This window comes from Coenobita brevimanus, chromosome 103, assembly GCF_032717465.1.
Source record: "Coenobita brevimanus isolate Jiangsu-jjx chromosome 103, ASM3271746v2, whole genome shotgun sequence".
Taxonomy (NCBI): Eukaryota; Metazoa; Arthropoda; class Malacostraca; order Decapoda; family Coenobitidae; genus Coenobita; species Coenobita brevimanus.
Genome location: NC_137056.1, coordinates 8,873,134 through 8,900,350, shown reverse-complemented (window position 1 = coordinate 8,900,350; position 27,217 = coordinate 8,873,134). Strand labels below are relative to the sequence as shown.

Sequence of the window (27,217 nt, the reverse complement as noted above, 5' to 3'; positions counted from 1 at the left end):
TAACAATATTTTAATTTAAATTCAGGAGAGACCCTTTAATGAAGGCTACATCAATCCCTTCCAGCTGAAAGTTTTTCTTCTAAGCTGAATAAAGTAGTGAGGTATCATTCATTCATTCATCATTTAATCCAGTGTTGCCCCATGAGGAGCATAGGAGCCTGGGGCTAGGCAAGTTGGTCCTGACATTTAAGATGAGAGTGGCCAGCCTCACCCATCCCTGAATGGCATTACATGAGCAGTAAACCCCAACCATCCCTTGGGCATAAACCAGCACCGGCTCAGTCCGATTGGAGCACAACAAGAATAATATAGAAATGACATTCTTGGGCAGAAAAATCGTTTACTTTCATTTTCAGTGAGTCTCATCTTTTGTCAGTTACTACGGAACCTATTATTTAATCTGAGAGCCCAGAGTTGTGGACAGGCCCTCATTTTGTTTTTTATCGTAGAATAGTTTGTAAAGCAGGTTATCATTATTTAACATTTTTTACCATTATGTGTCTTTGCAGATTACACTGTCATGTGGGAGTTAGGCTAATCATACCTAACAGTTAGTAATTCCATAAATAAGTAATAAATAAGGGCTTGTGGTTACACCTTCATGTACTCGGTTTTTATATCCGTAACTCTTTCATTTCCTCATTCAGAATTGCGATGAGGAATATGTCAACACGCAGCTTGGTCCAGACATCGAGAAGGTTCAGTCAACCATCAGGCAGATAGTGCGAGACTGGTCGCCATGTGGGGAACAGGAGCGGTCACAATGCTATGGGCCCATTATCCACCAGATTGATAGGCTGTTCCCTAAGGATAAAATGTGTGTCACGTTTTGGTTACGTTATCGGTGCAGTACAATTTATTTTCAACTCTTTGAATATTGTGATCTGTTATTTGCTTATCCTTGCTACTTCCAGATAATTTAATTCAGCATAGGATAGACTTTTTGAACTGAAGATGTTATATACAGCCATCATTACATGAGGTCCAACTTAAATAAAAATATCTGGAAGTCGCAAGAATGACTAAACAATCATGTCACTGGATTCATGAATTTCAGGTCTGTATTATTAAAATTGGTATTGTGAAGGTGTAGACAAACCCCCAGTTGTTTTGTGATAATTTTTGAAACAGATGTGATAATCAGACAACATATCTGACTTTTCTGTATCATTCGTCAGTACAGTCTACCATAATCTGGGATGCTGGCTGGTAACATCTAAGAGTTATAGGTGTTCCATGAATTCCCATAAAAACAAAAAAAGAGGTTTATTTACACTTCCACACACTCAGTTTTAATCATATGGTCATCACCCCTTGAATTCAGGAATGTCTTTTGGTTTAATCCAGCTGCATTCAGATTACTGTGATAGGAGAGACCTCTTGAATTGAAAGGGTAAGTGAAGGCTTTATCCAACCCTTTAAGTTTAAAAGTTCCTCCAAGGTTGAATTAAATACAGTATTGTGGAGATTGCAAAAATAAAAAAAGACATGTATGCTGGCTGAAGGGATAAAAATTTCATTAATATTTTGTGCACAATTTTATGTCTGAGATGCATGTTTAGTATGCTTTTCTTTTGCTTGTGTGTGTGTGTGTGTACTGCCGCTGTATTGGACCAGTTGGGAGAAATCTCAGTCAAGAGCAGAATTCAAATATGCCAGTTGTACACCTAAATTTTGGTTATTTCAGATTTTAATCAGTTATATAGGACTGATGTCAGTGTGCTTAAAACTTGAATAGAGAAGGGGAAGCAAGCCCTTAAATATTAATTATCAGCATAGATCCTGTGTTTGACCCATGGCCTTTGCTTGATGCTGCTACTGTGAGTGAGGCAATAGGCAGGATGCAGGTGGGGAAGGCAGTAGGTGTGTCTGGGTTGACTGCCAAAATGTTAAAGGCCTCGGGAGATACATGGGTGAGGTTAGTCACTGGCCTGATAAATATGATTATATATGAGTGTGTTGTCCCAGATGATTGGTTGAAGAGCGTAATTATAAATGTGCACAAAGGGAAGGGTGATTCCCTGGAAAGAGGAAGTTATAGAGGTATAAGGCTTTTAGATCAGATATTGAAGGTAATGGAGAGAGTTCTAGAAGGTATGATTAGAGAAAGAGTGAATATTGACAAGATGCAGTTTGGATTTATGCCAGGTAGGGGGACCACTGATGCCGTATTCATTGTTCGACAGCTTCAGGAAAAATATATTGGGAAGAAAAGGGATCTGTATTTTTGTTGATTGGGAAAGGCCTTTAACGGAGTCCCCTGGGAGGTGGTGAAGTGGGCATTGAGAATGCTTGGCTTGGAGGAGTGGCAGGTTAGGGTGGTTTTGGCCATGTATGTATGTGCTCACACCCTGGTAAGAGTGAATGGAGATTTGAGTGATGAGTTTTCTGTGAATGTTGGTGTGCATCAGGGGTCAGTTTTGAGTCACATGTTGTTTATCATGGTACTTGAAACCCTCCCATGTGACTTCAGAAATGGACTCCCGTGGGAGATGTATGCTGATGATCTGGAGTTGATTGTAGAGAATGAAAGGGAGGCAGAGGAAAGATTTAGGAAGTGGAGAGATGATATGGGGCACAAGGGCTTAACCCCTACACCGCGGGCTTGTTTACCAATGACTTGCATGTGCCGCGGGGTTATTTGGGCTCCGACAGACTCTCAAAAAATATTTGCCAAAAATCAGTTATTAGTCCTAGAATAATAAAATTACATATGCTTATGGCACATACCTTCAGCTTTCTCCTGGAATGATTGTTGAGCCTTCGTCGGTTACCGTAAGACTTGTGGAGACCTCTGAAGTAGGGTAACGAAGTCTCCACTTTACACTTCCCGACAACCGGTAATATGATTACCACAGCCAGATACAAACACTATAAACACTATTCTACAATTTTCAAGTAGTTTGGGATCCATACTCAAAAAAAAAAACACTGTGAAAGCAATGGAAATTACGAGCGCGTCTGATCGTCGCACTGGCACTAGTTCGCTCTTGGTAGTCTGTCATTTATTATTCATAAAACCCCTCACACTTTATATTTCTATTACTATATAACACTTATATATATCTACAGTCTTTATCCATAAGTTTCCTTCAGTAGTATTAGTTTATTGTCACTAGGGATTCAATTTCTTTCAGTAAAATACGTAGCATTCACTTTCTCGTCCTGTATACTGGCATTGAGAGTGAATGTCACTTTCATCTTCACTCTCATAACTCATAGCATTCAGACATGCTAGAGTGAAACTTTCACTTTCATTACTCCTAGGGTATATACTCGTATTCTTATAATACTACTCATTTACATTTCTATTTACGTTCTCTATTTTATTTACGTTATTTACATTTCTATTTTATTTACACTGTGTTGTGCACTGTCACTTGAAATAACTTATCAAACTATTTTCCATTGTTCACGTATATTTACATTCATTACTTTCACTTGCTGTTTACACATTATTTACAATTCCACTTGCACTGTTTTACTCAATAGAAAGATCGTAGTCACTCTTTTATCAATTGTCAGCCCTTTACCTCTTTCCACACGAGGTTTAGTAGGGGGTAAAGGTCACAGAGCCATTTGCATGGGGGTGAAAAAAGGCCTTGAAGTCAGCAAGAAGAAACATACGTCCTCTCACTTCGGAAGATGAGAGTAAACTGATAACGCAGGGCCAGCCAGCCTGGAGGCCTGTTTAGGGGTTATTCAGAGTTACCAATATTACTTCTTGAAACAGCTAAGTCTAGCACTGATATGATTGGCAGGAAATCTAGACAATACATTATAAATTTGGTAGTTCCAGGTGAATGTAAATATCACTTAGGCTTCTCCCTTCCCTCCTTACATGTATATTTATTACGAAAATAGATTAGAGGCCTACTTAGGAGATACATAATCAGAGCTACCAATGTTAAATCTTGAAACAGCTTTGTGTAGCACTGATATGATTGGCAGGAAATCTAGACAATACATTATAAATTAGGTAGTTCCAGGTGAATGTAAATATCACTTAGGCTTCTCCCTTCCCTCCTTACATGTATATTTATTACGAAAATAGATTATACGGCATATTTCAAGGGGAAAAAAACAGCGAAAATTAGCGAACGAGTGCACTTGAGGTGTTGTCAGGTGATAATTAGCCAATTCCAGGTGTATGGCACTCTCACTTACCTGATTTCTTTCTTGTATATATTATTTGGTATAAGAATACGACATAGGGCTTATTTCAATGGATGAAATCAGTGAAAAATTCCAGGGAAGATTTACTTAGCGTAGCATGGCCGGGCAGGCGAGAGGATAGGGTAATGGAGGGGGGGTAGGGAGGGGAGTCAAGAACGGGGAGAAATGGCTAAAGTGTCAACAATGGATGGGAGTACAGATGAGATTAGGAGTGCTGACTAGTGTTGGACATTGTCAGTACTGATAGATGATACAAGCCCCCACTTGGAAGCCCGGGTGAATTCAAAATAACACAGAATCACAAAAGCGACGCCCCGCGGTATGATCCCTTGGTCCCAAGCGTCACGAAAGTGACGCCCCGCGGTTAAGGGGTTAAGGGTAAATGCAGATAAAACTAAAGTGATGATATCTAGGGTTGGTGGCGGTACACTCAAAGAAGAGGACGAGTGGCCATGTGCAGTTTGCCACAAGGGCGTGAAAAGTAATTCCATGTTGTGCAGTGTTGTGATAAATGGGTGCACAAGAGATGTAGTGGTCTTAGAGGTAGACTGCGAGGTAATGCTGATTTTATGTGTGCGGCGTGTCGGGGAGAGTAGGTGGAGATTGTCAGGCATGAAGGGATTGAACTTGCTGGTGAGTCTCTTTGAGTGTGTGGAAGAGTTTTGTTATTTGGCAGACGTGATATGTGCTAGAGATGGGACTGGAGCTAGCTCTCTGGCTAGGGTGAGAAGTGGTTGGAAGAAGTTCAGGGAGCTGTTGCCTCTCCTGGCATTGAGAGGACTCTCCCTATGTGCTAAGGGGTCTTTATAAGTAGCATGTGTTAGGAATGTGATGCTGCATGGTAGTGAGACTTGGGCAGTAAAGGAAGAGGATATTCGCAGGCTCAGACATACAGAAATGACAATGATTAGGTGGATGCGCAGTGCATCCCTGCGTTCAACGCCTGGGGGAACTGGGTTTACAATGGAAGAATTAAGAGGTAGCATGGGACTGGAGTGTATTGGTGTTGTGATGAGGGGAGGTAGATTGAGATGGTTTGGGCGTGTGGAGAGGATCGGGGATGATAATTGGTTGCAGAAGGTGATAAGTGTTAATATCAGTGATGGGGTTGCGAGGGGTAGACCGAGAAAGACGTGGGACGAGGTCATTAAGTGTGACCTCAGGGTTCAGGGACTGAACAGGGAAGCTGCCATAGATCATGCAGCATGGAGAGCCGCCATTAGGTGACCAAGGCCGGCGCATGCAAGCATGTTGGAGCCTTCAAAAATGAAAACGAAACATTTTTTGGAACACTTATGGTTATTGGAGCTGATTTTCCGGCATCCTATGTTACAAAATGCAGTCAGCCATTATGAAATCCCAATACACTCTCGCTCTTAATCATGTGCATCGGAAATTATCATCAAAAGTTGTGGGCTTACCAACCCTGACAGATCTCGTAGTGTGGTAGCTATTTTTGGTCCAGTTTTTTTTACAGTTTATATACAAGAAATTTATCATCTCTACTTAATGCACATGATGTGTCCTATAGTTTTTATCTCAGTGACACACAGCTTTATGTTAAGATGACTGATATTAATGTTACTAAGAATAGACTGGAAACCTTAATATCTAATATTAAGATCTGGTTGGCAAAGAGGAGACTTAAACTAAGTGATTGTAAAACAGAAATCATTATTATTCAAGGAAACAGAAGGGATGGTGATGCTGATAATTCCCTGACTATAGAGCCTGGCAAGTCACAACTTCATCCAGTCTGTTTGAAATCTGGGTGTACATTTTATTTTGAAACTGAATATAAAGAACATATTACTCAAGTTGTCAGAAGTTGTAACCTGCTCATCAGAAACCTGTATTCAGGAAAACAGTTTCTAAATAGATGAAGTCCTTTTAACACTAGTCCACACAGTGGTTTTGTCTTGTGTTGATTATTGCAGCTCATTATGGATTGTCCTTCCAAGTAATATACTAAAGGTTCAGTCTGTTTTGAACTGGGCATCAAGGCTTATCTTTGGCCTTTCTCCAAGAACCCCCACTACCTTTTCTCTAACTGAGTTACACTGGTTGCTAGTAAAGGCTAGAGTAGAATTTAAAATGTATCCAGTTACTTTCAAGGTTCTAAAGTATGGTGAACCAAAATGCCGTATCTTGTTGAATTGTTGAAACTTGCTGGCATGCCCAGATATTATATTAAGTGAAGATGATCCCTTGTGTCTTATGAGCCTAGAGCTGTTCACCAGTTATCTTTCTCTGATCAGTATTTTTCACATACAACCCCTAGGTTATATAGTAAATTCCCAACATCTTTTGAGACAACTGACTTTCTTTGTTCGTTGAATCTGTGATGGGACAGGTCAGAGCCATTCTTTAGTCAAGGAGGTATGACCTGGGGAGAGGTGTTGTCATGGATGACTATAGGGTTTAAAGTCCTGCCACTTCTGCTGACTAAGCTTGTATATGAATGATATCACAGCTATTTACAGTGGGATCTCCTAAATCATGGTCTTATGAGACTGGGCACATGCTGTAATTTGAGAATCTCATGATTTAGAAATAGCTAATCTCTTGGGAAAAATTACTGTTGAGAGTGTCATTTTGGAGAAGTTTCCCTCCTAACCCCCAAACTGACATCAAACTGGTCACCAGCAAACTCTGACGACCTGGAAAAGTAAAGTATTTAATGGAAATGAACAATGACAGGAGTGAGAGAGAGAAAGACAAGTTTTGAGATGAGTTGGTGAAACAGTGGGAGAAATGCCCAGGAGCTATAAAGTGATCATAATAGATGTTACAGTATTATTGTTATTATTATTATTATTATTAATATTATTATCATTATAATTATTATTGAGTGTGGTTGGGAAGGTACATGGAAGAATTATTATAAAGTAAGAGAGATATCGGAAGTCCTAGTGAGTGATGAACAGGGTGGCTTTAGGAGTGGAATAGGATATGTGGATCAAATATTTGCAGTGAGACAGATAGCAGAGAAGGCTTGTGAGAAGGACCATAAGGTATTTATAACATTCATGGATCTGGAAAAACCATTCGACAAAGTGGACAGAGAAGGATTGTGGAAAGTTTTGCGCATGTGCATTGTAGATGATAAGCTGCTAGGTGAGATCATGTTTTTATGTCGGTAGTGAACCATGTGTATGGGTTAAAGGACATCTAAATGAATGGTTCACGATCAGTGGGGGTGTGTGACAAGGTTGTGATGTCCCCATGGTGGTTCAATATATATATATGGATGGGGTGATAAGAGAAGTAAAAACATGAGTAATGGAGAGAGTGATGGTGTTGATAATGAATGGCATGGTTGGAATATCTCAGACTTGTATGCTGATGATGCAGTACTGCTTGCAAGTACTGGACAAGAACTTGGTAGGCTAGTGCAGAGTTTTGGTGATGTCTGTGAGCATCGTGCTCTGAGAGTAAATGTCGAAAACGGTAAAGTGATGGTTATTGAGAGTGATGTTAGAGTGAATGGAGAGAGGCTGGAATTGGTGAGAGAGTTCAAATACCTGGGTACAGGTGATAGAAAAGAGAGGGAAATGTGCAAAAGAAGTAGAAAGTAGCATGACACAAGAAAGAAAAGTAACTGGTGCAATGAAGGCCTTGATAAGAAACAGAGGCTTGACTGTTGCAGCTGCACGAGGCTTACATTAAGGAGTTTTAGTGCCATCTTTAACATAGAGATGTGAGACTATGATGTGGCATGAAAATGAAAAGTCAGGAGTAACAGCAGTGGAGATGGGACTGCTGAGGAATGTATGTGGGGCACAGAGGGTGGATAAGATGCAAAATAATGTGATTTGTGAAAGATCTGGGGTGAGGAAGTCTGTGGACACCAGAATCGAAGAGAGTGCACTGAGATAGTATGGTCATGTAGAGAGAATGGATAACAATAGAGTGGTGAAAAAGGTATATCTGAGTGAATTTGAAGGAGGGAGGAGGCGAGGTAGATCAAGGAGAAGGTAGAGAGATATGGTGGATGAGCGAGTGAGGAAGGGAGGTTTGGAAGTCGGTGAGGCTAGGGTACTGACAAGAGATCGAGCTGGCTGGATGAATGTTGTGAGGAGGAGTGCATGATCAGGGATTTGGCATCCCTTTTTAAAGAGGCAGCATCCGGATTGACTCAATCGGATACATTTATGTAAAGCTACAGATCGTGATGAAAGTTTTTGACGTATCCGATAGAGCCAGGATTCCGAGGGCTTGAATGATGAGTGAATGGAAGTGTGGCCCATTGGATTGGGCAAATTTGGGCTGTCTGGACATTGCTACTCCTCACCCTGCCCTACTGTAGGGTGGGAAAGGAGGTCCGGATGATGATGAAGATGATGATGATGATTATTATTATTGTTATTATTATTACTGTATTTATTATTATTATTATCATCATCATCATCATCATCATCATCATCATCATCATCATCATCATGCTGTAAGTTATAAGGATATGGCTGTGGGCCTAATAGATTCCATTATCATTTATACCATCATTAAAGTGGGAGTAAGATTTGGTTCCGTGACAATGACAGTGACAGAAGAATGCCTGGTAGGTTGAAGGTATCTGATAAAGGAAAGTTCTAAATAGTGAGGGCTTTCTCATTGCTCACTTTTTGAGATGTATGAACTGCTCACAACAAGATCATAGGGTGATGGTGAACACTGGTGGTTCATTCAGGGCCCAGAAGATGGGTATTGAATGTACCAGAACACCAGGGCCTGGATCCAAAGGGTGCTTACTAATAAGTAGTTTTCAGTAATACATAAACTAGATCTTTTGATATTGATCATCTCTTTGTACACAAGGAATAGAATAACGTATACCTATTCAGATTGATAATAGAGGTGAATGGTGGGGATAAGACAGGGTTACTGTGCCAATACAGTTAAAGGTTCAGGGGTTTGTAATGTTCCTCAGCACCAGAACTCATAACTGTTTCCCAGCAATGGGTAACAGATACTTTTGTAACAGAATTAATAAAAAAAAGGGTCACATTACCATCAGTTATCTTCTATTCCAGGATCCACTGGTACACACACACACACACACACACACACACACACACACACACACACACACACAGATGGGTACCAAGCTTAAGGGATCTAAGCTACGACGAGAGACTAGAAAAACTGAGTCTACAAACACTACAGGAGAGGAGGAAAAGTGGAGACATGATTATGCTATATAAATACATCCCAGGGAAAGAGAAAATAGACATAAATGAGTGTATAAGCTATGGAGAATCGTCACCAAGAGGGCACTGCAGAAAACTACATAAAAAGAGAGGTGATAAAGATTTAAGGGAATTTAGTTTCCCAAGTAGGGCAGTTAATCAGTGGAATGGAGTACCGAATGAAATAGTGTGTGCCAAACAATTAATAGATTTGAGGATATGTATGATAAAAATGATCTAATACTCGGGCCAGTACGAGCTTGACTCATTCCTGTTAAGATACAGTTAGGTATGAACACACACACACACACACACACACACACTGGTACTATACATAACACATATGTATGTTGTTCACCATCACCCTTATATCAAGAGTAAAGCTTCTGCCGTAGGTTATTAAACGTTATGATTATATTACTTTACATGATTCAATCCTGTCCATTGGGATGTATTTTTTATCTTGAATATTGATTGTATTGAATAAAATGCCATTTCTCCTTGTTTTCTTGGGTAGGTACAGGTACACACAATCTAAACAGTATTGGTGCATATCTAACATGAAAGATTTTTACACCACAGAGGTGCCGTTGAAAAATGTTCAATAATTCTACCCCACTTTAGTTAACCTGCTTTTCTGTTGATAGCCATATACTGCACAACTTATTTGTGAAATTTCTTAGCCATGTATTGTTGTCATATCCACATATACATGTGCATCGCAAGCTTTGCTGTGTTAACTGTTTAGAACAGGGCTGACATGAATGTCTTACACAGTTAGTCAGTCAATAGCAGACCCCTTTCTCCTAGAGTTGAGCCTCAGTTACATATAGATTCTGTGTCATGCACACACATTGGCACAGTGCCAACTGACAGTGCAGTCCCTGCGACTCCCTTAAAAATATTAGCCAGTCAAGCATATAGTTAAAATTACTTTTACATGTAACCATTGAGCAAGTACTGTTTCATGAGAGTATTATGCAAGACACATTAAATGAAGCTGCATACTTTGATACCTGCAAACATTTTAAATATATTTTATGGCACAATGTGATGCAGTTCTCTCCTTTTTTATCGGGGGGAGGAAGGAGGTTAGGAATGGGTGTTGAGGCTGATCAGCTGTGTTAGGTTAACTGCAGAAAAGCATATCCCACATCATTGAAGCTTGGCCACTTTGAAGTAAGATATTGTCAGACCTCTCCTGTGTGGTGCGTTTATATTGTGTGTACAGTACTGACAGCATAAACATCAATGTCTCATCATTGCTTAGCTATTTGTTATGCCTTTTTGTAGTTTAGCGCTACCCATAGTTTTGTCTTTTTATTTTACTTTAACCCTTAAACGGTGGCTGACATCTGTGGATGCTCTGTGTAGGACAGTGGCTACATTCACAGTTGCTCTGGGTTAACCGACCTTTTTTTTTTTTTTTTTTTTTTTTTTTTTTTTCTCCCCTACCTTTGCATGCATATAACCATTTTATGAATTTCTGAAATGCCATATTTTTAGCCGAACGTACAGTATTGTATTGCGCTAATCTGAAACATTGCGCTCTTCTTCCCTTGCTCATCCAGGCCGACACAAACCAAGGTATATGAATTTTTGTGTATTTTGCATACTTTTTTTCCTGAACTGCTTTTTATATGGAGAAAAATGCTTTTGAATTTATTTTTGCACACATGAGGAATGACTGCCAAGAATTGCCATCCGTTTAAGGGTTAATATTAAAATCCTTTTTCTGAATTTGTAGAAAGTAGGTTATTGTGACTGCAGTATTATTATACCATAAACATATTTTCTTGCATTGAAATTAATAGATTCTTAACCATTTGAACCTCAGGACATTCTTTTTTATTTTATTGCCACTACTAAATGGTTTTAATTAGATTGAGAGAGTACCCGTATAGTGGAATGGTTAGTGAAGGCAATGTTAAATCTCTCCAGTTCAAAAAGTCGGTTCTCAGCTAAGAGTAGAATCATATGGATGGGATAAAGTACTGTATAAAAGCCATCATGACAGTGAAAAAGTTAATTTCTCTTAACCTCTAGACTCCAGATGATATCTGTAGATTATTCTTGCTGCTGCCAGATGATTATATACAACTTACAGAAAAATTTTCATACTGAAGGGCTGTATATAACCCCTCCCATGTGAAAGGTCTGCTGTACAGTAAGTAAAATCTTCAGGAGATCATTTATATTTTTGAAGGCTCCAGTATGCTTGCATGCATCGACCTTAGTCACCTAATGGCAGCTCTCCATGCTGCTTGATCCCTGACAGCTTCTCTGTTTAGTCCCTTAACCTTGAGGTCTCACTCAGTGACCTCATCCCAGGCCTTTTTCGGTCTACCTCTCACTACCTTACCCCCAGTGTTAACACTTCTCACTTTCTGCACCCAATTATCATCCCCCATCCTCTCCACATGCCCAAACCATCTCAGTCTACCTCTCCTCATCACAACACTAATACACTCCCAGTCTGATCCTACCTCTCAACCCTTCCTTTGTAAACCTAGCTCCCCCAGGCCTTGTACTCAAGGACACACTGCACATCCACCTAATCATTGCCATTTCTGTATGTTTGAGCCTGCAGATATCCTCTTCATTTACTGCCCAGGTTTCACTATCATACAGCATTACACTTCTAACACATGCCACTTACAAAGATCCCTTAGCACAGAGGGAGAGCCCTCTCAGTGTCAGGAAATGCAACAGCTCCCTGAACTTCTTCCATTGCAGAATAAAATCAATATGGTATCCCAGGGCTTAGTGGAGTAACTCCTTCATTATGATCACATACTGTCTTATTTGTCTTATCTCCAGATACATTTATTTTGCCAAGAAGAGACTTTGACAGTTTTCCTAATACTTGTCCTATCTTCAGACACTTTCATTTCAGTGAGGAGAGACTTGACAAGTTTTCTTATATTTTTCCCATAATTCAGATACTTTTATTTCATTGAGGAGAGAATTGACATGTTTTCTCATATCTATCCTATATTCAGACACTTTTCCTTCACTGAGAAGGGACTTTTCAAATAGGAGAGGTCAGATATAGCCACTAACCCCTTCACTACTAGAGGTTTTCTCCAGGCTTAATAGGCTAAAATCATCTGGAGGTAGCAAGGATAAAAAAAAAAAGGGGGGGGGGAGCTGTATCACCAGTGTAAAGTGAGTAAACATCACCTCAAAAACCATATCTTATCTCCTGCGGCAGGAACCGGCAAGATGTCAAGATCCTGGTGCCTGGGGCAGGACTTGGGCGCCTGGCGTATGAACTGGCCAAGAGAGGTTTTGCTTGTCAGGGCAATGAATTCAGCCTCTTCATGCTGTTTGCCTCAAATTTCGTCCTCAATAAGTGGGTCCCTGATATGAAATTCCAGTACAGTATAGTAAACCCTTTGTATACATAACTGTCTTTTAACAAAGTTTGGTTTTAACGACCACCTTGGGCTGGCCAAAAGCTGTGTTCATTTAACGAAACTTGTTTCGTAAAAGAATGGACCCTGGGAAACACCGACCAGCGTGGCATCCCTAAACACAAACACACACACACGCTCACACACACACACACACATGGACCAGCCAGAATGAACGGATGTGTCTCAACCTCCCCGACAAACCTGAAGTAGTTTTCAGGAATTATGTTTGTCCTGTCTCCTATAGTCTTGTCTAAAATTTAAAGTATTGTATCTTTAATATAGTCTGCCAAAAATATAATGAGCTAGTGTCAGTGAGTATACATGAATGTTCATAGGAATTTCAGTAACAGCTGTCAGTATTGTAACCAACCATCAGACATGGCCGACAATGTAAACATCGAAGGACCCGAATTTCCAGGATTTGACGGTGAAACAATGTGATGGATTTAGTCAATATGTTGGTTATGAGAATTAGTAAACTAGAAAAGAAAGTGGAGGATCTAGTATAAAAAAACATGTCTGAAATACCAACAACACTATACAGAGTGTGATACTCGCCAATGAGATGGCGAACAAGGGGATAGAGAATTTGAAACGAGAAAATATTGAATTATGGAGAAAATTAGAGGAGAGCAGTAACAAAACGGAGAAGGTGAGCAGTGTGATAGAAGAGCATAAGGCAAAGTGGGCACATGTGGAAGAAGAACAGAAAGAAGTGGTCAGCTTAAGGGAAATCGTTCAGGAAGAAAGGGAAATGAACAAGAGAAAAATGGAAAATGTAGTGAAAATATTGAAGCAGAAAGAGAAAATAGTGAGAGAAACAGTGGAAAGGAATAGAGTTGTGGTAATATTTGGAAACAGAGAGGAGGAAGAAAAGGTTACATCTGTGAGACTCGAGACTCAAATCAAGCGAGAAAAATATTGGGGAAGATCGATCCTGAAGGAAACAAGTGGGAAAAAGAAATTGAGGATAGGGACATAAGAAAGGGGAAGCAAGACCAATGAGAGTTAAGGTGTCATCAGAAAGTGTAGTAAATGACATATTTAAAGTGACCAGGAAACTAAGTAAAGCGGCAGGGATGGAAAATATTATAGTAAGAAAATATTTGAATGAAGAAAAAGACATTTTAAAATCATTGAAGGAACAAGTAGGGAAAAAAATGACAGGAGGACAGAGGAAGAATGTAAAACTTTTTTTGGAGAGTGATAGATTTGAAAGTAAGGAAGTGGTATATGAGGAACTAGAAGTGAAGGAAACAAGGGGGATGGTTATGAATATGAAAAAGGGAATAATGAGTAAAGATATAACGGGCAGTAAATCAAAGTATCATGTATAGTAATGTAGATGGGTTAATATCTAATAAAGGGGAAATTGGAGACTATATAAATGAAAAGAAAACTGAAATTGTTTGCTTGGTGGAGACTAAATTGCCCCAAGATGTTGATACAAAATTATTTGGATGGAACAGTTATAATATTTGGAAGAAGGATAGAGAAAGCAAGTTTGAGGGAGTTGTAATGATTTTAACCCATACCAACTTGAGAACAAAAAATATAAAAATTGAAAATACCACGGCTGAACTTTTGGGAATGGAAATCGAGGACTGTTATGGAGAAAAAAAATAGATGTAATAGTATTTTATGCCCCCCAAACTATGGCATGGACAAAAGATTATGAGCGGTAAATAAGAGAATCCATTATTATGCTAAAGATGGTCATTGAATGAAGAAATAGAATAATAAGTATGGGGGATTTTAATTGATAATAAAGTTTAATTGGGAAAGTTTGGATGCTGGGAAGAATGAGGAATCATGGGGAAATAAATTAATGGAATTGGTGATGGAAAACATGTTAACTCAGTTAAAGAAAATACAAGAAGTAGAGGAGATGATGAACCATCAAGGCTGGAATTGGTATTCACAAAGGACCCAAATGATGTGAAGAACATAATCTACCAATGCCTCTTTGGTTTAAGTGATCGTCTGGTTATTGAGATGGAAGTGGTGGGAGTTAGGGAAGGAGAACGAGATGAAAAACACAGAGAAAACAGATACAGTTATGGGAAGACTGACTTTGCTTCCCTGAGGAACATTTTCCAAAATGTAGGTTGGGGAAAAATGAATACGATCACAAATGTTGATGAGAAATATGAGTTTTTGATAGAGGCATATAAAACAGGAGTTAGTATGTCCCGAAATTCTCCGCAACAGTGGAAAGGAAGAAAGAATGGTTTAACCATAGGTGTAGCATGATATGTGAGGCAAGAAGAAGAGCATGGAATAGAGTGAGAAGAAGGTATAGTGAAAGGGCTTGGGAGGAGTATAAGAAGGTAAGAAATGAATATGTAAGGGTGTGGAGAGAGGAAGAAAGGAAATATGAAAAAGATATTGTAGCTAAATGTAAGAAAAGTTAAGGAAAGTATAATACGATTGAGGGATGGAGATGAAACTTACGAAAGAGAAGAAGAAATGTGCGAAATATTAAACAACAAGCTGCAGTCAGTCTGTGTGCTGGAAGAGGAGTTTAGGGAACATGAAATGGAACCCGGGATGATGGGAATGGCAGAAATTGCAGTTGACATGAATGGGGTGCTACAACTGATGAGGGACTTGGATGTGAGGAAAGCAATGGGACCAGATGCTGTGGTAGGATGGATCCTGAAGGAATGTGCTGACCAATTATTGTGGCCGGTGTATGTGATCAAGAGCTCTCTCGAAAACAGACTAGAAAAGAGCAAATATTCTGCCAGTCTTCAAGGGAGGAGATAGGAGAGATCCTATTTAGAAGAAAATGAAATGATAACACCAAGACAATTTGGTTTTAGGGAAGGAAGATCTTGCATTACCAACCAATTAAGTTTCTATAGTAGGGTAATAGATGTTATACAAGAGAGAGAGGGATGGGCAGATTGTGTCTATCTTGATCTCAAGAAAGCATTTGACTGGATGCCTTATAAGAGACTGCTGTGGAAGTTGAAGACCTTTGGAGGAGTGCATGGAAACCAGTTGAAGTGGATGGGAGATTATCTGACAAGATTGCAGATGAGAACAGTTATAAAAGACAAGTTTTCATAATGGAGAAATGTGACTAGTGGAGTCCCCTAGGGCTCTGTCTTAGCTCCAGTACCTGGTAATGTTTCTGATATACTTGTATATAAATGATTTGCCAGAAGGTTTGAATAGTTACATGAGTATGTCCGCAGATGATACTGAAATCATGAAATATATTAACTGTATTGACAGTTGTAAAAAACTGCAGGAGGACTTAGGTAAACTCCACAGCTGGATCCGTACTTCGAAAATGCAATTTTAATGCCAAGAAGTGTTATGTATTAGAAATGGAAATGATTGAAAAAAGACCACACTGGATATATAAAATGGGCAATGAGATTATTAGTAAAAGAAAAGATGAGAAAGACTTGGGAGTGATTATTCAGGATGACTTGTCACCAGAAAAGCATATAAACAGAAACAGTGGAGGCACTTATGGATTACTGACCAACATGAGTGGCTTTTAATTATATGGACAGGAAATGCTGAGGGAGTCAATAATGACCGTGATAAGACCAAGATTAGAGTTTGCGGCGGTGGTATGGTCACCTCATTTGAAGAAGCATATTGATAAACTATAGAGGGTTCAACGGATGGCAACAAGGATGATACTGTGCCTAAGGGAACTGACCTACAAAGAGAGATGTCAAGTCACAATGTTTAGAAATGTAAGAGAACTGGAAAGGGTGGATAGAGAGGATCTTTTTGTGTTGGATGATGGAGGAACAAGAGGTCATGATTTCAGGTTGAGAATAAGTAGATGTCTTAATGATCTTGAAAGGTTCATTTTCCCGAACAGAAGCATAGGTATTTGGAATGACATAGACGAAGAGATTTTGCAGGCAAAAAACATTCATGTGTTTAAAACTAGACTGGATAAATGTAGATATGGAGACAGGACAACATGAGCTTAGCTCAATTCCTGTATACTACAAATAGGTAAATAGGTAACTACACCCACACACACACACACACACACACACACACACACACACACACAACTGCATCAGTCTTTGGATGAGCAGCATTGTAAGAGGAGCCATAAATAGAACATTTATTGAGAAAAAAGAGCCATTTAGACCTAGATGTATATTATTGTCTATGACTGTATGGCCGAATAACACTCTATATTTAACGATCTTTGGTAAGAGCCACAACGCCTCGGAAATTATCGAACAGCATGGTGTTCGGCTGTAACATCAAGGGTCAGGTACCATTTAGTTAGTTATATTGAGGGTGTACAGTACATCATAATACAGTGACCAAGATTCATAAAAGTACTGTATAGGCAGTCCTCATTTAACCCCTTCACCCTTGGTCGTAGGTGGTGGTGACCATCATCCACACAGTTGATGTAGTACTGTCTAATTCTTCTTTCCCTCTTCTCATTATATCTTTGTGTCTGCCATTTTCTTATCACTCCTCCCTTTCCTTCCTGTCACTTTATATTCCATTTCTTCTCCTCCTCTTCACCTCCTTACAGGGCGGTACAGGGCTTTTTCATGTTTTTTGCATCTTAGGATAGATTTTTGCAAACTGAAGGGGGTAGTTATTACTTTGGTAATCCCCTTGAATACAAGAAACTTATTCTAAGTAAAAAATTTTCTGGTAGCATCGATATCAAATGATATCACCAAGTTCAGGGAGGTTATACTTGTTTTACTAATTTAGTTGCTGAAGAACTAATGTGTGTTTTTACCCTAAAGTTGCTGTGAAGTTACATATTTTCCCAGTACTGTATATAAATCATGAGTCAAAAGCTTGTTCCACATAGACTGTTTTGCTTTATGTAGTATTTCACCAGAACACATCTTAGACTAAGGGAGGAATGACTGTACTTATAATTTTCTCCCATAGCTTTTTTTTTTTTTTTTTTTTTTTTTTTTTTTTTGAAGAACCAGAGATATGGTTATATTCATCATTGTGTCATTGTCTTTCCTGTAAAATGAAAGTAACTTACAGTATTTTTGATTTTGTAACTAAGATTTGTTTTTGCAGGATGATAAACAGACATAAGAAGTTTCAGAAATTTCTTTGTCTTTCTTGCAAAAAGAAATCAGTTACAACAGGATATTAATTGTTTGTGAATCTGTTATCTCAGGATGCAAGGTTAGCCCCTGCTGTCTGATGACAAATTCTTTTTGTTTATTCCAGCCACAATAGTACTGGATGATTCCTTCAGCTTAAAAGAGACTTTCTGATGTTGAGTCATTTTGCTATTAGTTGGAGTAACCTTTCTGAAGCTAAACACAGTAATCTGGTGATAGTCTGATTGATGGAAAATACAGTATGTCATCAGAGTGAAAGTTGAACAGGTAAAGCATATTTCATTGGTGCATGTATATGAGAATGGTATGACATTTCAGAATGAGACACACAGCTTTTGTAAGGAAAGATTACTGTCAACTTGTGGTCTTAAGGCTAGGCAGCCCTAGTCCAGAATATTTTATTTATCTTACCCCTGTTCTGTGATGAATTTTTCATTTCATTCTTGCTACCTGTGTACTGCAGAAGGGCAGCTTCAGGTTGCAGTCCATTGTGGTCACATTCAAATGACCCCAGGTCACAGCAACAACCACTATCTCTGGACTGTAGATGATGTCATTCTGATCAGGGGAGACTTTCTGTACTAATATATTAATGAAGGCTGTATTTAATGTCTCCATCATCATCCATCATCCAGTCCTACGTTGTCCCATGAAGAGCGTAGGAGCCCGGGGCTAGGCAAGTTGGTCTTGACATTTAAGATGAGAGTGACCAGCCTTACTCATCCCTGAATGGCATTATGTGAGCAATAACCCCAACCACCACTTGGATATAAACCTTCACCAGCTCAATCCGATCGGAGCGCCATAATTATCCACTAAACCACCAGGTGCCATAATTTGGTTATATGGTTGCCACCCAGCATAGCAAATGGTTTCCTGGTGTACAGGAAACAATTCGGCTTGTCACTCAGTGTAGAGTCACCCATAGGCAGAAAGAACAGGAAAGAATGAAGGAAAGAAAGACAAAAAAGGGAGTGTAAAGTCACCCGTAGACAGAAGAACGAGGAAAGAACGTAGTAAAGAAAAAGTGAAGAGGAAGGAAGGAAAGGAGGGAGGAGAGGAAAGGGTAGTCACCTGAGAGCAGCACTATATTGAGTGAGTGGATGGTGAGCACCCCCACCTACTATATCTATGAAAAATCTCTTAAGTTTAATCAAACCATCTGAAAGTATCATGAACATTATGAAAAACATGTCACTGAATGGAAGGTGTTAAATGAGTCTTACAGCAAAGAGATTTGCTGTAAATCATCATCGTCGTTGTCACGACCTATTTTTCCCACCTGAAAATGTGTGTATTTACATCATACAACACTTTTTATTTTCCTTTTCATTTACTAGGTGTCGTGGTCCTAATAGCCTGCGTGTCTACCCATGGGTGCACACTGGCAGCAATACAATCAACAACTCCGACCAACTGCGTCCGGCCACCTTCCCTGATGTGGACCCTTCAGATCTCCCTCCAAACTCAGAGTTCACCATGGCAGCTGGTGACTTTCTTGAGGTGGGTCCTAGGGTTGTATTTATAAAGGATCGAAACCAATTTACAGGATAAACAAGTCTCTGTGATGTTAACTTGCCTTTTTTTTTTTTTTTTTTTTTTCACTAATGCTAACTGGCCATGTAGAGAGAATGGAGAATGAGAGATTGACTAGGAGAGAGTGTATGTGAGTGAAGTGGAAAAGGGGGGAGGGGGAGAGGGAAACCAAGGATGAGAGAGGAATCAGGTGGTGAGGTACAGTAAACCCTCGATATGTCAAACTAATGGAGGGGAAGGGCTGATGATATAGCCGATGTTTGTTTGGGGGACTATAATGACCCAAGGTTTGATTTCTACCAAATCTTGTTTGGTGGATACATAATGGACTTGTAAGTGTGTACAGTTACATATATTACATATACAGTAATCTCTGTAAGACCCGGACACCCAAGTCCTGGACACCCAAAGTCCTGGACATTTTGGGCTCGGGTCCTGACACAAAAAAATAAATAAAATAAAAGACATGTTCTCAACCCTACTTTGAATATGCCACACGGTGACAAGCAGCTATGTTTTGGCGTGTAGTTCCCCCAATGTCCGGTAGATCGCCCCTGCATCCTCCCCACTGCTCGCCTACCTACCATCGTGACTGCACTCTTATAAGAATGGCTGCCCACGTGCTCTCGTGTGTGGTTGTGCCCTACCTGCTGCAAGCCGTGCTGTTCCTCTGTTGCCTCTACTCATCTGTGTGACAATGGCGTCGCTGCCTGACCAGAGGAAACGAGTGGTTCTGACTCTGGAGAAGAAGAGGGAGATACTGGAGAAGGTGGATGCGGGATGGTCGACATCCTGCATCCTCCAAGAATTCAACCTGGCTTGTTCTACCTTGTTCAATATAAAGAAATCCCGGGACAAACCCACCCAGTATATGGCAGACTTCGCATCGAAGACCAAACGCAATGTGCAGAGGAAGATTATGTACCCTCCCAGGTTTGCAGAAGTCAACTGCTCCACACTGATTTGGTATCGTCAACAATGTGCTGCTGGTGTGTGGTACGAAGCTGAAGGCTGCTGCTGAGAAGTTCACAAGGTTACACGACACCCCATACTTCAAGGCATCCAAGGGTTGGTTCTTTGCTTTGAAGTTACAACATGGACTTTCCAGCTGTAAGGCCCATGGCGAAACTTTGGATGTCAGCGAGGAGGGAGTAGAAGTTTCGGCAGAAGGTGAAGGGCTTGATCGACAAGGAGGGCCTCGCTCTTGGTCAACATTACAATGCTGACGAAACTGGTCTATTCTATCGCTTGCTGCCAATGAACACCCTAGCAGAGGAGACGGAGAAGTGTGTACCTGGACGCAAGCTTTCCAAGCAACAGGTATCTGCTTTGTGTTGTGCCAGTGCTAACAGTATGCACCGGCTCAAGCCCGTTATTGTTGGCTGTGCAAAGCAGCCTTGGTGCCTTCGTGGGTTGACGGATGTTCTTCCTGTAGTTTGGTACCATTCTGTAAAGGCTTGGTTCACAGCCAAGATCTTCAAAGACTGGTTTCACCAGCACTTCATCAAGGAGGTCATCCATTGTCAGATGAAGACACTGGGAACACCATGCAACTAGGTAAAGGCTCCCCTTCTTTGGACAGTGCTCCTGTGCATCTGTCTGACAAGGAGTTGGTGGCTGAGAATGGCCACATTAGGTGCTTGTTTTTGCCACCTGATACTACTGCTCTCATCCAACCAGTGAACCAAGGAGTGATCGTGGCTACGAAGAGGCTGTACTATCAGAAGTCACTGGACGAGGTGATGGTTATTCGCGAAGTTGAGGACGGCGCAAGGAGGGGTGGGACATTCGAGGCCAGCAGACCGTGGAGAACCTTCACCGCTACAAGCTCAAGTCAGCCATCTGCAACTGGGCCAGTGCTTGGAGGGAAGTCCGTGTCAAGACTCTGGAAAGTGGTTGGTCTTGTCTGCTTCTCAGAGCCGATGTGGTGCACAACTTTCTAGGTTTTGATGTGGACGACTTCCATGCACATATTCATGTGGCTGGTGATGAGGTGAATGTGGACAAATTGCATGAGTGGTTGGATGATGACTAGGGCAGCCACAATCCTGGGTATCAGATCATGTCTGATATCAAGATCGCATCTTGAGTTGCAAGTACAGGTACCCAGCTGGAAGATTCCGACGAGGACAGCGAGGATGATGCAGACTCCTCTCAGCGTGCCACTACTCCAGCCATCTCCAAGCTGAATGCACTCCGGTAGCACGTAGAGTTTATTCTGGACTACCTTCAACACCCGAACTGAGACAGGGAGAGGGACCCTTGGGACTTGTGGAGGAAGTGCACGCTTTTAGGCAGTGCATCATCAGTCGCCAGAATCGCTGTTCCTTACGCCAGTCAACCATCGACACCTTCTTCAGGCCCATAACCTCCGCTGTGCCCAGCCCTGGCTCCACACCACTGCCTCACCAAGACATGCCTTCCATCTCCGAGCCACAGCCCAGCACGTCGGCCACGGTGGAGTTGCCACTGGACATAAGTTTGAGGCTATCTTCAGAGTTGTCTGCAGTGGGTAGTCCATCACCACGTCCCAGCGACGCACCCCTCGGCCACCTGCAACACCTACTCTCCGACTCTGACAGTGAATACAGTAGGACCTCGCAACTAGCAGTCTTAAGACATTGATGAAACCACGTAAGTCATGAAACCGCTAGTTTGGAGGCAAACTTTATATAGCGAAAAATAAAAATAGACTGGAACATTTAGAAGGTTTGACTGTTTTTCCATTTTTGTCTACTTTTATCCACTAATTAGTCACATTTTTATATACTTATTATAATTAATAGGACAAAGCAGCAAAAATTCACCAATTATGCTCTGAATGCAGTTTATTGAAAGAAAAAGTTGGGAATTGGGAGTGCGCATGCTTACTGGGAGTAAGCGCCATCCTTCTCTCCACTACTGCCACCCTCTAAAGCACCAGCCTTTCTTCGTGTCTCCTGTAGTATCTTATCATCACTTTCAAACCCTTCATAGTCGTTAGGTTCACCACCATTTCCACCACCAGCCACAGATGCCATGAGGCTAGCAAAAACAGTGAACAATGGGGGTAACCAGGTATAAAAAAGGGCAAGGTCGCTCTACCATAGTGATGGGCAGGACAACGGTGAATCGAAGCACACAATATGACTCGCTCACTAGGTGCGGCTCACTCTGTAGGAAAACGAGTCAAAATGTGCCTCATGGCACGCTTCCTAGACAACGATTGCCACGGAGTTGGTAGTTTCAAGGTTTTTGTCGCTAGTTATGAAGCTGAAGACAGTTTCTATCCTATCGCTAGACTCAAAATCGCTAGTCAAAAAAACATTGGTTGCGGGGCCGTATTGTAAACAGCAAAAACTTGCCACTAGACCACACGGGAATTTACGGTGTTGTGCAGTGTTAAGAAATTAGAATTCAGAGTGCAAAGGATTAAGGATTAAGTGCAGAGTGCAACACTGGCGGGTTTCAAGTGCAGTGCAAATAAGAACAGAATGTGCAATGTTAAAAATTAAAATTCAGAGTGCAAAGTTTTGAGTGCAGCGCAACACTAGATTAGTGTACGTGCTTCAAGTGCACCTTCACCACTGTCAGAGCCTGAGAGGAGGCGGGTTAATCTTCGCAACAGCCACGGACATGTTGTAAGTACCCTGTACACTGCTAAATATTTTCCATATTCACTTCTGATTTCTCATTCTCTGGTTCCTTTTCATTTATTTCATGGTTTCTGTCCCTTATTTGTATGCACAGGGTCTTAAATAGGTGCTATGCATGTCCTATAGGGAGTTATTTAGGTGGCTTTCAAAGGGTCCATAAGTACCTGTTCAGGGGACATTTTCCTAAGTCCCGGACAAGACCAAGTCCTGGACATGCCTTTGGCTCTGTTACGTTGGGTCTTGGAGGGTTTACTATATATATACAGTAACATCTCGTTTTACGATGGGGTTCGGTTCCTGAAAACCCCTTCGTATAGCGATCCATTGTATAGTGAGCCCATTATTACATGGAGTCAGTGGGGATGCATTCCCAGACCTGCCTAAACTCTCACATACACACACCTTATCACTCACATAGGGGGCCTACATAAAATATCCTTATGTTTAAACATTTAAAGTAACACATTAGCAGTGAATAAAAAGGAAAAAAACATGAAAACTACAGTATACAGTAGTTCTTACCTTTACTGAAGCAAGTAGGGTTGTTGATTTGGTTCCGAGACAATTCGGCCCAAAGTCAAATCGCCGTCAAAATATGGACGATTCCCCGTCATGCTATAAATACAGTGACCCACTACGTTACAGGGGTTGGCGCCAGCAAGGGCATGCGGCCAGAAAACTTTGCCCCGGCTACCTAGTGGCGGACTTCTGGGGGTTCCGCCGGCATAGATCGTGGGTCCAGGGCGAGATGGGGCTCGGGCCTGTGCTAGAGGGTACAGGGCATTGCGGTTCCCAGGCTGCCACTTCCGCCCAATAGAGAGGGGCCCGAACCTGGGAGTAGTGCCCCAGGAGGCTGCCCTATCAGTGGGTGTATAATGGCGGGATAGTTGCAGTGCCAAGACGCGCTTGGAGGGTGTCCCTGCAGCTGTCCTGGCAGGGTGCCCTGAGGCCACTACCATAACCACTGCTAAGCTGGTGGGCTAGGGGTCCCAGATCCATCGCCTGGACCTGGGACTGTGCAGTGAGTGGGACCTGTACTGTGTCTGTCCCCCTTTATTAATACTGAAGATGACAAAACAAAATAAGTTTCAAAGCAAGCCTGAGGACAGTAATTCACCCATGGGGATGAGGGTGGGTTCATGGAATGTGGGAAGTTTGAGGGGAAGAGCGGGGGAAGTCGTTGAGGCATTCAGTAGGAGGTGGGTGGATGTGGCATGTTTGCAGGAAGTCCGGTACAGGGGTGGATCAGCCAGAAAGATTGTTGGGAAGGACTGTTGCTATAAGTTATTTTGGCAGGGGGGGACAGATGGATATGGAGGTGTTGGTGTGATGGTTGCGGAGAAATGGGTAGAATATGTTATGAATGTTTTGAGAGTAAGCGATAGGATATTGGTAGTGAAAATTCTGTCGGGAAGAAAGATAGCTGCGATTATATCGGCATATGCTCCACAGGCAGGATTGGATGAATCAGAGAAAGATAGATTTTGGGATGATTTAATACGTGTAGTGGGTGGTATGCGGGATGATGAGATAGTGATTTTAGGAGGGGACTTAAATGGTCATGTAGGTGAAGCAGCACAAGGTTATGAAGGAGTGCATGGGGGATGTGCGTATGGTCTAAGGAATGCAGAAGGGGAAAGGATACTCGAGTTTGGGGAGGCAACAGACATGATTGTGTGCAACACATATTTTAGGAAAAGAGACAGTAGGCTAATTATGTATGAGTCTGGGGGAAATAGCAGTCAGATAGATTATTTTCTGGTTAGGAGGGCCTATAGGAGGTTAGTGAGGGATGTTAAAGTTATAGGAAGTGAGGAGTGTGTGCAGCAGCACAAACTATTGATTTGTGATATGGTGCTTAAAGAACAAATGATGAAAAAGAGGACTTATGTACCTAGGAGGAAAGTATGGAAGCTGAAAAACCAAGTAGTAAGGGATGCCTTCTATAGCGAGTTGAGGAGAGTGGTGGCTGAACAGGGAGCTGTAGACAGAGGCGTTAATGAACAGTACAGAGCCCTCAAGAACAATTTCTTGAGAGTTACTGATGTAACATGCGGTTGGACAAGAGGACCACCAAGACACAAAGTAACTTGGTGGTGGGATGAGGGTGCAGAAGCTGCAATTAAGGAGAAAAGAAAGCTTTTCCGGGAATGGAAGAAGGGTGGTAGCAAAGAGGAATATTTGGCTGCCAAGCGTAGGGCTAGAAGAGAGGTATACAGGGCAAAGTCTGAGTCACAGAAACAATTACTTGATAACCTAAATCATGGGGAAAGGAAAAATATATTTAGGGTGGCAGGTCAGGTGAAGAGGGATAATCGGGATATTATAGGTGAGCAGTGTGTGAAGAATGATGAAGGAAGGGTAGTGGTGAACAGTGAGGATATTAAAGATGCATGGAGAGAGCATTACTGTATAGCCGGTTGTTGAATGAGGAGTTTGACTGGGACAGGGAAGGTTTGGAGCCAGCAGATCCAGTGTTTGGCCCTTGGCCTTTGATTGATACTGCTGCTGTGAGCGAGGCAATAGGCAGGATGAGGGTGGGGAAGGCAGCAGGTGTGTCTGGGTTGACTGCCAAAATGTTGAAGGCCTCATGTGATATAGGGGTGAGTTTAGTCACTGACCTGATAAATAGGATTATTTATGAGTGTGTTGTTCCAGATGATTGGCTGAAGAGTGTAATTGTAAATGTGTATAAAGGGAAGGGTGATGCCCTGGAAAGAGGAAATTATAGAGGTATAAAGCTTTTAGATCAGAAAATGAAAGTAATGGAGAGAGTTTTAGAAGGTATGTTTAGAGAAAGAGTGAATATTGATGAGATGCAGTTGGGGTTTATGTTAGGTAGGGGGACCACTGATGCCATATTCATTGTTCAACAGCTTCAGGAAAAATATATTGGTAGGAGAAGGGATCTTTATTTTGTTTTTGTTGATTTGGAAAAGGCCTTTGACAGAGTCCCTAGAGAGGTGGTGAAGTGGGCAATGAGAAAGCTTGGCTTGGAGGAGTGGCTGGTTAGGGTGGTTATGGCCATGTATGTGGGTGCTCACACCCAGGTGAGAGTGAATGGAGATTTGAGTGATGAGTTTTCCGTGAATGTTGGTGTGCATCAGGGTCAGTCTTGAGTCCCATGTTGTTTATCATGGTACTTGAAGTCCTTTCACGTGACTTTAGAAACGGACTCCCGTGGGAGTAGTTGTATGCTGATGATTTGGTGTTGATTGCAGGGAACGAAAGGGAGGCGGAGGAAAGGTTTAGGAAGTGGAGAGATGGTATGGGGAAAAGGGTTTAAGGGTATATGCAGATAAAACAAAAGTGATGATATCTAGGGTTGGTGGCGGTACTGTCAAAGACGAGGGAGAGTGGCCATGTGCAGTTTGCCACAAGGGCTTGGGAAGTAATTCCATCTTGTGCGGTGTGTGTGATAAATGGGTGCATAAGAGATGTAGTGGTATCAGAGGTAGACTGCGAGATAATGCTGATTCTATGTGTACGGCATGCCTGGGTGAGCAGGTGGAGATTGTCAGACGTGAAAGGATTGAACTTGCTGGCGAATCTCTTGAGTGTGTGGAAGAGTTTTGTTATTTGGGAGACATGTTGTGTGCTGGAGGTGGGGCTGGAGCTAGCTCTGTGGCTAGGGTGAGAAGTGGTTGGAAGAAGTTCAGGGAGCTCTTGCCTCTCCTGACATTGAGAGGGCTCCCCCTACGTGCTAAGGGGTCTTTGTATGCAGCATGTGTTAGGAGTGTAATGCTGTATGGTAGTGAGACCTGGGCAGTGAAGGAAGAAGATATTCGCTGGCTCAGACGTACAGAAATGACAATGATTAGGTGGATGTGCAGTACGTCCCTGCGTCCAAGACCTGGAGAGGCTGGGTTTACGATGGAAGAGTTGAGAGGTAGGATGGGAGTGGAGTGTATTGGTGTTGTGATGAGGAGAGGTAGATTGAGGTGGTTTGGACATGTGGAGAGGATGGGGGATGATAATTGGTGAGGAAGGTGAGAAGTGTTAATATTGGGGGTGGGGTTATGAGGGGTAGACCGAGAAAGACATGGGACGAGGTCATTTAGTGTGACCTTAGGGTTAATGGACTGAACAGGGAGGCTGCAATGGATCGTGCAGCATGGAGAGCTGCCATTAGGTGACCAAGGCCGACACATGCAAGCATGTTG

The 27,217-nt window shown here is 41.6% G+C and overlaps 1 protein-coding gene across 2 annotated transcripts in view; it reads left to right on the top strand.

Moving 5' to 3' along the window:
* LOC145415734 (carnosine N-methyltransferase) overlaps nucleotides 1-27,217 on the top strand; it is a 101,807-nt gene that overhangs the window by 24,459 nt on the left and 50,131 nt on the right. For both annotated transcript variants that reach the window (XM_080284967.1, XM_080284966.1), the window contains exons 4-6: nucleotides 648-817; nucleotides 12,580-12,720; nucleotides 19,224-19,386. In XM_080284967.1, coding sequence (XP_080141093.1) covers nucleotides 648-817; nucleotides 12,580-12,720; nucleotides 19,224-19,386 — 474 coding nt within the window. The remainder of the gene's footprint in view (nucleotides 1-647; nucleotides 818-12,579; nucleotides 12,721-19,223; nucleotides 19,387-27,217) is intronic.